This window comes from Lactuca serriola, chromosome 8 (assembly GCF_051521515.1).
Source record: "Lactuca serriola cultivar US96UC23 chromosome 8, Lser_US96UC23_V15, whole genome shotgun sequence".
Taxonomy (NCBI): domain Eukaryota; kingdom Viridiplantae; phylum Streptophyta; class Magnoliopsida; order Asterales; family Asteraceae; genus Lactuca; species Lactuca serriola.
The window spans coordinates 219597623-219607726 of NC_136415.1; the positions used below are offsets into that span (position 1 = coordinate 219597623).

General features: G+C 30.3%; 2 protein-coding genes across 4 annotated transcripts; one reads left to right on the forward strand and one right to left on the reverse strand.

The window, feature by feature from the left end:
- The first annotated feature begins 386 nt into the window (after window positions 1-386).
- Window positions 387-970, forward strand: LOC145065545 (DNA polymerase II subunit B3-1-like). The gene has a single exon (XM_079012565.1). The coding sequence runs from the start codon at window positions 506-508 to the stop codon at window positions 908-910; it is 405 nt and encodes a 134-aa protein (XP_078868691.1). The 5' UTR covers window positions 387-505; the 3' UTR covers window positions 911-970.
- A 2587-nt stretch (window positions 971-3557) lies between these two features.
- LOC145065544 (G-type lectin S-receptor-like serine/threonine-protein kinase At4g03230) lies at window positions 3558-9901 on the reverse strand. 3 transcript variants are annotated; one of them, XM_079012563.1, is made up of 8 exons: window positions 8562-9901; window positions 7456-7626; window positions 6536-6591; window positions 5760-5970; window positions 5369-5606; window positions 5110-5254; window positions 4367-4579; window positions 3558-3861 (listed from the first exon to the last, which is right to left on the reverse strand). In XM_079012563.1, the coding sequence occupies exons 1-8, from the start codon at window positions 9799-9801 to the stop codon at window positions 3730-3732; spliced, it is 2406 nt and encodes an 801-aa protein (XP_078868689.1). In that variant the 5' UTR covers window positions 9802-9901; the 3' UTR covers window positions 3558-3729. The 3 variants fall into 3 exon arrangements, with proteins under 3 accessions (XP_078868689.1, XP_078868687.1, XP_078868688.1); XM_079012561.1 differs by having other exon boundaries at window positions 6536-6732; window positions 8562-9900; XM_079012562.1 differs by lacking the exon at window positions 3558-3861 and having other exon boundaries at window positions 4162-4579; window positions 6536-6732; window positions 8562-9899.
- Between the last annotated feature and the right edge of the window lie 203 nt (window positions 9902-10104).

The window sequence follows — 10104 nt, forward strand, 5'->3', positions numbered from 1 at the left end:
TGTTGATGTTTATGTGTAATGTCTCGTTTTTACGACCAAAAAATTTCATTTTTAAATAAGACAAAACTCCCTAATTATAAATCAATTATTAAGAAAAAATGTTTATTCAAAAATACATTTATCGAAAATCAGAGTAATATAAGAAATGCGTAATCCTCAATATTGTTGATGAGTGTGTACAGTCATGTATTTGCCTTTCCACAACCAACGATAGAACTTGAAAACATAAACAATTGCGTGACCATTATGTATTTTACCCTTTTAAGTCCTTAAAATAACAATGAAACTAGAGGGACTTTGCTGATATTTTCTTTGAATCCGAGCTAATTATGTATTTTATTCATATATTAGAGTTCTCGATAAGTTCTTTTTTTCGTGACCATTAATCCGCGCCCAAAACATTTCATCTTCCCGCCAAAATCAAACCCTAAATAACCAAACAATTTCTTCCCCAAAATTCTGTAGCCCAAAACTCCTGTTTCACTCTACAGATTTACAGTTATCAATGGCGGAAGGTGAAGAGATTCACACAGAAACCGTCCAATCAAGTATACCAACCGGCAGAGTGAAACGGATCATGAAACTCGACAAAGATATCAACAAAATCAACGCCGATGCCCTATTCCTAATCTCGAACGCCACCGAGCTTTTCGTCAAGTTCTTGGCCGAGAAATCATCGGAGGTTGCAGTTGAGAAGAAAAGGAAGACAATAAAGCTGGAGCACCTTCGAATCGCTGTTAAGAGACACCAGCCGACTGCTGATTTCCTTCTCGATTCACTTCCATTGCCGCCGCCACCGGCGGCGGCTCAGACGTCATCGAAACCTGATCGACCTCATAAAAGGAGTGATAATAACCCTGTTCCTGTTGGCACTCGTCGGATCGACAGTTTCTTCCAGAAAGAACCTTAGGGTTTAGTAGAACTTGTCAGTGTTTGCTTTATCTCCAGAAAACGAGTTACGCTTATCGGATCTGTATGTATCTCTTCCTTTACAAACTAAAATTTCTACTTGATTAACCTTATTCGCTTTCTAGATCACTGTAAAATGCTCCATTACAGATTATCAATGGCTCGATTCTCATCAATTAAGTTTCAGATATCATGTCCTAGTAATGAAATGTATTGAAATTCTAGTTTTGGGTCTTTTTTCTGATAGAATTCAGAGATTTTTCATTAGTTCTGTGTATCCATAGCCAAATTTCCAAAAGAAGCAACCCTTTGACTTTTAAGATCAAACCAATTACACTTTCAATTCGAATTGAATTCTATCAGATTTTTTCTTCCCTAAATTAAAAGTATAAAAATGTTGTTTTGATCTCTTAAATGAGATATTGAATGCTAAAAAACACCTTATGTTATAGCGAATCAATATGATATGCTTATTAGCGTTATTTATGATCAACCATGTAGATTAGTTTAAATTCTAAACCCATATGAAGATCACATGTGAATCTTAATGAATCTTAATACACAATAATCTCCATGGTGTGTTAACTTTACATCAAAGAAAGAATACAACTACCATAATGCATTAAAATAACATTGATCAAGGATGCAATGTTATGTTCTAGGGATGAATCGAAATGCTAACAATAAAGTTATACACAATATTGTAACTAATGGAAAATACAAAGCCGACAATGGAATACCAATAACAACTAGGATATATAACACATAACATAACATTATATACAAACGAGATCATTGTAAATATAGAGATATAAAAAAAACATAAATGTGGAACAAAACAATACAATAAAGATACATATTTACAATGGTTATTATCTTTTTCTTTGACATGGATGGTGTATGTAGTTACAATTTTCTTGAGGTTTTGATCTTTGACCCATATAAATAAAAATGTTTTTGTTAACCCTTTTTAATATATTTTACCTCTTTCTTTTATTTATTTTAATTATCTTCAACTATATTGATTTGAAACTCCTCGCATTTTCAAGTTTTTCTACTTAATTGTTTTTTAACCATATTTATTTGTAATTACATAACTTTTAACTTCTTCAACATAATTGAATGATTAAATACATTGATTTGCTTATGTAAGAACATGTTCCTCCATTTTTTTCGTTAATCATATTTTATTTTCATTTTGTTTTTTGTTAAATAGAGTATTTGAAAATGAAAAAGTAGATTGTAGTTTGATGTGTAAAAGAAAGATTTCGTTTTTTTCCCTTTCTTTTGTGTATAGAGTACTTGATTTGGAAGAAGTAGATTGTAGTTGTTTTATTTGTAAATGAAAGATTTCAATGATGAAATATATTGGTGCCACATGATATTTGGAATTAAAATTGTTTATTTAAAAGAACTTTGGGTTGTTTGATTTGATGTTTGATGCTTGGATGAATTTAAAAAGATTTGAAATTAAAATTCTATAAATTGCTTAGTTGGGTTTGATTTTTTTTTAATAAATACTTAGGTATGAAAAAACTATTTTCGTTACATTATGTAAATCTCTTGCTCACGTAATTCTTTTTTGTTTAGTTCGTGTCATGTAATATGTTTTAATATGATTATTATTGTTTTTTTAATGTTCTACAATATTTTTATTTCTTGATTTAATAAAGTGTATTCATAAGTTATTTTGATAACATATTAACGAGAAATTAATTATTTTCCTATCTTTTGTTCCTATCAAACGTCATACTCATTTAAATGATGATATGTGTCATATTATTATACTAAAATATCATTATATTTCATTAAGTAAGTATTAAATGTTATACATGTCACCGGTTAATTGGATAAAGAGGATTTGTAGGAACAAAAAGTAGAAGAATATTTGATTTCTCTAATTTAATTTGTAGTTTTTTTGTAAAAGAATTCTAGATAACTGATTAATAAAAGTATAATATAAATTTTTTATTTTTATAAGAGAAATAGATGGATGACTGTCTCATTCAAGATAAATAATTTTAAAACCAATTATAATTCAATCAAAATTAACATATACACTTTTAAAACCAATTATAAGTCGATCAAAATCTTAAAAAGAATGGAATTCAATATCATTGTAAATATTATTCGCCAAATACACTTAGTTTTCAAATGAAATTAGTTTTAAATCATTTCAAATGCAAATCTATTAACAAATTACAAATACCATGAAAATAATCACATAATCCAAAGTAATATGTAGATTTTCATCAATATATTGTTATAATTTAATATATATATTTCTATTATAACTTCCGATACACAGTTTTTAATTTTTATCTAAGTTTTGATTTTAGCTTTTATTGCTATATCATGTAAAATACGATGCATTTATTATTTTTTTTTTATTAAAATATGAATGTTTTTATATCATCATAAAGTAAATTTTTTTTTTCCATATCTCCTATCTAAAAGAAAACAATGTTATGATCTTCAAAGTAACATAAATATACCACATCGTTTGTCAATTAAGATTAGACTTATCATATAAAATATTGTCGAACTAAAAACAAAATAAAACTACTTTTTGTTCATTCTTATTGAGAAATATGTGTTTTTATAGATTTTTGACAACTATATAACCAGTCCTTTTCAACAAACAAAACTTGTTGGATTCAATTATAATTTTTATTTATATTATACTTCAGGAGGTACAACTTTATACATTAAAAAACTTTCTGAAAATATTTAATTTGATTTCAACTATATTTATACTCCCAATATCCAAATTATTGACACCATTGTTGATTTACACTTTCAATTGCGACTATTTTAAATTTACCTGCTAAGACTCTTTGTTTGACTCGTCACACTATGACTCATCGTTTGACCTGTCACACTATGACTCGTTGTTTGACCCGTCATAGCATGACTCATCATTTGACCCGTCACACCTGTCCATTTGGTCACCTATACATACGAACCAATTGTTTGTCAATATATCATACTTCTTTACTCTAATCAAGAATGCTAAAACCAACGGATTTAGTTTTTCAAATCAATATATTTCTTATCTCTATTTTCTATGTATAAATACAACACAACATCCGTTTTATCACCTATTTTCTATGAATAAAAAATAATACCATGGAAAGGGATTTATCCACAAGAAATGAATGTGTTTCACACTATTCATCTTTATCCATTTACAATGTAAAATTGTTCATTCTACCATATCCACACACATTAATTTATGAAGTTCATCAAAAATGAGGTGAACAAATCTTCGTATTTTCGAGAAAAGTAAACTTTACACGTATTAGTTCATATAAGGAATAATAACATAAAAACACTGACAATTTAATCACCATACTTATCGTCCTTGTATTACAGAGATTGTCACGTCCACGTTGGTATGTGTATGGGGTTGATACGAAGAAGAATTAGTATAAGAAGACGAAGTTAGTTTTCTTACTAAAAATGCCGGTTGTTTTGGCTCAGGAAGTGTAGCAATGTCGCTAGTGAGCATAGTTACTACATTGGACATCGTAGGACGATCATCAGGATCTTCTTGCACACATAAAAGGCCAATTAATAGACATTTTAGTACTTCATCGGAGTTGTAACTTCCTGTTAAAACTTGTTCCATTAGATCCAACGGATTTCCTTCTCTCCACAAATGCCAAGCCTGATCATATTACTCAAGATCAGATATTTTGTAAAAAAAAAACGTTAGAAAGACCGATGCTCATACACAATACAATTGTGTATGTAGGCCATGTTTGCGATATAGGGTACATGCATGACCAAAAAGAAACTAGATTGGACTAGAAAAAATTTTATAAAACTATTTTCGATGATGAAGATGATGACATTTGCATACTTTGCACTAATGAGGAATCAAGAGGAAGTCCATGTGCCATGTACCATGTACATTGTTCCATCATTCTTTTGATTAGGACAAACATTGCGGTTTTTGTCATGTTGATGTCGGTCAAATTCAAAGTTACTGTCATTATTATTGTTACTGTCTCAAAAAAATATATTTGAATTTTTTAATTTGTTGGCATAAGTATTGGTGTAGTTGATAGACAAATGAAGTTGGTGGGCTTTCTTTTCAAAAGCAAAGAAGATCAAAAAAAGCAAGTTGGTAGCCTTTCTTTTCAAAAGCAAAAGAAGATTAAATGAAGCATGGGTTTGATGAGATATTGTACTCACATAATTGAGAAGACTAATGGCTTGATCACATTGATAGTGTTTCTTTTTCCCACTGATAATCTCAAGAACAACTACTCCAAAACTATAAACATCAGATTTTATTGAAAATAATCCTTCTAAAGCATATTCCGGAGCCATATAACCACTGCATCAAGAACAAATAATAATTGTCAAATATTTTACCTAATGCCATAATTGTTAAATATGCATAAATTTTACGATAATTTTTTATATTCTCATAGATGTACATGATACTTACTAGGTTCCAATAACTCTTTTTGTATTAGATTCCACTTCTTTGCCATTGACGATCTTTGCCAATCCAAAATCTGATATTTTTGGATTTAAATCTTCATCTAATAAGATATTACTTGTCTTTAAATCTCTATGGATTATTCTCAACCTTGAATCTTGATGAAGATATATGAGTCCTCTACAAATCCCCATGATTATTTCAAACCTTTTTGGCCAATCAAGCAATGCACTTTGTGTCCCATCTTGCAAGTAGTTCATTCAAAACATAAGCATAAATGCATGTCCTTATCTTTAATTATTTTTTTGAAGTTAGAATACTATAATAAGTTTTTATTAGGAATTTCTTAATAAAAAACAATCATTTTGATCATAGTGAGAAGGCAAAAGAGGATTACCAAATATGAAGGCATCTAGGCTTTTGTTAGGCATATACTCATATATGAGCATCTTCTCGTTTCCCTTCATACAATATCCCAATAGTCTAACAAGATTTCGATGTTGAAGTTTTGCAATCAATGTAACCTCATTCTTGAACTCTTCTAAACCTTGTCCTGAATGGATTGATAGCCTCTTCACCGCAACTTCTAGTCCCCCAGGGAACTTACCCTAACATACGTTGTCACGATGATCATTTGGTAAGAGTAAAACATATGAATTGAGAATAATTGTACATAGTTAAAATGACTAACTAAATTAGTTAATATAAAACACCATTTAGGCGATCGTAACATGTTTTCCTATTGTAAATTTTGTTTTCTTTAGGTAGCTTTTCCTAACATAAATGTTGCACGATGAAAGTAAACAACACAAAAATGCTAAACTTTCAAAAAGAGTGATTTTCAATAAAAAAAATACAAGATTTCTTATAAAGCATACGTTCAGTTCAGTCTGTTTTATAAAACGAGTCTCGTAACTCCTAACATATTAAAATTTATATCGAGTTGAAGTTGGACCTCTTGACACCCGTTTCCCTTTTCTCATTTATTCATAAATGAGAGAAAGGAAATATATCCACGTCATACATGATTTTTCTTTAAAATATTACTAAGTTATGTGGAGTATTTAGAAACCGATTGTAGTCAATGTATGGAATTTGAATTATAATAAATGAAATAATGGAATTAAAGATACATGTTTTGATATTTTTTTTAAAGGGAATATGAACTCTCACCTTGTAAACGGGTCCAAAACCACCTTCCCCAAGCATATTTGCTTCTGAGAAGCCATCTGTGGAAGACGATATTTTTTCAAAGTCAAAGAAAGGTATACCAATGGTTGGCGAATCACTTTCATTGAATGGATCTAACATATCCTGAACTTGCCTCACACTTTCATTAAATTGATGGACAGATTCGCTTTCTTCCTTTCCTAAAAGAAAAACATAAAGATAGACATATATGGACTTAGATGTTATATCTTCTTTTACTTTAAACCACACCCTTGGGATCACTTTTGATTTTGAAAAATCTAACCAACTTTTTTTTATTCTTTCTAAATTTTGTCAAGAAAAATTATAAGATTCCCATGCCTTGAATTTGACCATATTCCTGAATCTTAATCCACATAGCTATTTAAATTACATGACATTACCACGAAAATGACCAAAATTGAAGACGTAGAGTAACAAAAGACCATTTTTTTTTCACATAAAACACAAAATACCCATGATAGAATTTGATAAAATTTTGCAAATTGAGATCATATTTTGCGAAATAATGTTATTTTGAAAAAAAGGGGAAAAAAAAACTTTTTGTGATAAGGATAATTCATAAAGCAATTTCGCAATTCCTAAAAGTTATATGGCCAAATTGGTAGTTATTTTGTCCTATATGAAAAGGTGCTCATAATTTTTCTTTTACTATCCATCTTTATTTTGGTGTTTATTACCATGTCAAAAATAATAATTGTACACTTGCTGATATTTATGAGTAATGAGAGAGTCAAATACAAATGAAATGCATTTAGACCTTTAGGATAATTCAAAGATCGTTTTGACAATAATAAGTTTCATTTGTAATATAGATATCAAATTAATACTATACATGCTTAGATAAAAACAATAATTTAAATTTAGGATTGATGTTTAGGTACCTTGTGCTTTCCTGACATTGATCCTTCTCCTATAACAAATAAACGCTATGCAGCAAAAAAGTAGAATTCCAGGAATGGCAGTTGCAGAAAGGATAATGAATGCGGAAGATGTTGACTTTGACCTTTTTACACTTTGATTAGGTTCTTGAGTTGTGGGGGGTTTTTTAATCGCTGAAACATATTGTATATGATCCATTTCAGTTCATGTAAAGAGCTTGCATATCATTTCTACACTCTACACTTTATCTTGGAACTTATTATTATTATTATTTTTAGAATGGCAAGGTGATAAAAAAAATAAAATATAGAAAATGAAGAACATATTTAAAGAGCATTGTGTGAGCATATGTTACGCAACAAATATTGGGAACATCTAATATGTTTGTAAAATGTGTAGAAGTATATATAGAAAGAAAATATAAGAGGATGAAAATCCTTTTTATAATTCGATTTTAGTTAAAACATTTCAAAAATATATAACAAGATTAAAAGAGAGATATGCCAAGACTGGGAGGTAAGAGTGACTATTGTGTTTGATAAGAAATTTGAAATTAAAAATAAAACAGCTCTAATAAATTAATAAACTATTTTTTATTCGGGTACAACCTTCTTATTTAATTTGATAAAAAAACAACTATAATAAAAAAGGTTATAGCTGTTCAAAAAAATAAAAAACGTGAAAAGGTTATAGCTTACATCCAATAGGTCAAATGCATACAATTTAGTGACAGATTGTTCGAATAATTCTATCTTAGGTTACAAGTTTTGATGCATTTATCTATAATTTAATAACAATAGTTTATATTCACTAGGTCAAATGAGTACAACCACAAACAAATAAATTAAAAAAGTGCCCAATGAATCCAACGTTTCCAAAGTTAACAAAATATACCTAATCTATCAATCATCTTATAAAAAAAAATCATTCTTATTGTAACAACATATCTATTTTTTGTAATAACTATATTTCTTTTCACTCTTCAAGTCATTAAAGGTTAAGTCAAAACTAGAACGAAAATCAAAACGTTTGTGTTTGTTGTTATAAAGAAAAATGAAACAACACAAGATGATTGATATATATCATGATAATATGAAAGTATACTTACCTTTCGAAATAGGGTTTCTGATAAAAACTTCAACTCCAGTAACTCCATCACCAACTTGAACATCAACAAGATACGATCCAGAACTCCATATCCAGCACCCTTGTTTTCCTCCAGGAACTCCAACTCGAACCAATTCTGGATTCCCAACATCATTATACGAATAAGCTTGACAACAATCCAAACCCAAACACTTTTCTTTACATTCAGACGCACTTCTAGACTCCAAAAACGTCGCAAATGTTACATCGATCTTCATGATCTCCATTCCCAAGAAACTAGTGTCGTTCCCACTACATATAGTCGAAGTCCTTTTGCAGATTTGTTGCGATGAAGCTACATCATCCATAAGCTCAAAACCAGGTAAACAGTTACAGATCGAATCGTTTTCGATGTTTGTAGTGACGTTACAGCTTCTATTTGGTCCACAAACGTTGAATCTACTACAATAGTTCTTAGGTTCAGACCAATTTAATACCCATTTGCTGAATCTTGAATCCCAACTGTAGAATTGGATTTCACCGGATGAATTCATTAAAAGTCTTGAGGAAGTTGACTTTTGAGTGGAGTTTGACAATAGTTCAAGTGCAGCCATTGCTATCTTGGTGAGGTTTTTGTTGGGTTCTAGACCGAATCCACTTTTCCAATGAAGGCTTTTTCCGGTGAAAACTGTGTAATTGTTGTAGCCGAAGACTTGATCTTTTTGGAACACGAAACTTCCGGTTCCGGGATCGTTTGGAGTTTTCCATGATATAATTTTCATGGTTTTCTCCATATACATTCCTGGAAGGAAAGTATCGGTTGGGAACGCGAAACTGGACCAAAGATGTTTTCCAGATTCATCTTCCAGTATCGCGTTCCCTGTATCCGATAATTTCAGGGTCCGACGACCGGACCTTGAATGTAAGTTTGTGGTGAAATAGTTCGTAGAACTGTCTTTCACCACAAAATTACCATCGTCTTGGATGGTAACTATGGAGGAAGATGATGAAATCGGGGAGTCACGATTGGCGACCCATACAACCGTTTTGGGATCTAAGTAATACCATATCCCAACATACCTGTGGTTTGGTTGTAGCTCAAAGAAACCCATTTGAAAGATTTTTCCAGGGGAAATGAGTGTTTCATGTTTTGCATCCCGGATAACTTCGTTTTTCAGCAAGATTTCTTTAGCCTCATGAGAGGATAAGAACACGACTGCAGTGAAGAAGAAAAGGAAGAGTTTGATGGGGGTAGTCGTCATATCAATATATGGGAGATTATCGAGAATGAATGTAGATTTTGGTTGTGTTGTTTCATGTTCTAGTGATATGAGGAATACTAAACGCTACTATCATTGATATGTGATAGAAAAAGATAGACAATGACAAAAAACATAGAATATAAATAAAGACACGTTTAATTTAATAATTTATTTATAATGTTATTTTATTGAAGGTAATGAAAAAATAATGTAAAAGAATATAATAATGTTTTTTCTGAAAACATGTACGAAATAGAAAAACTAAGAAAACTATTTGGTACAGAGAATCACGTGCATGGCACA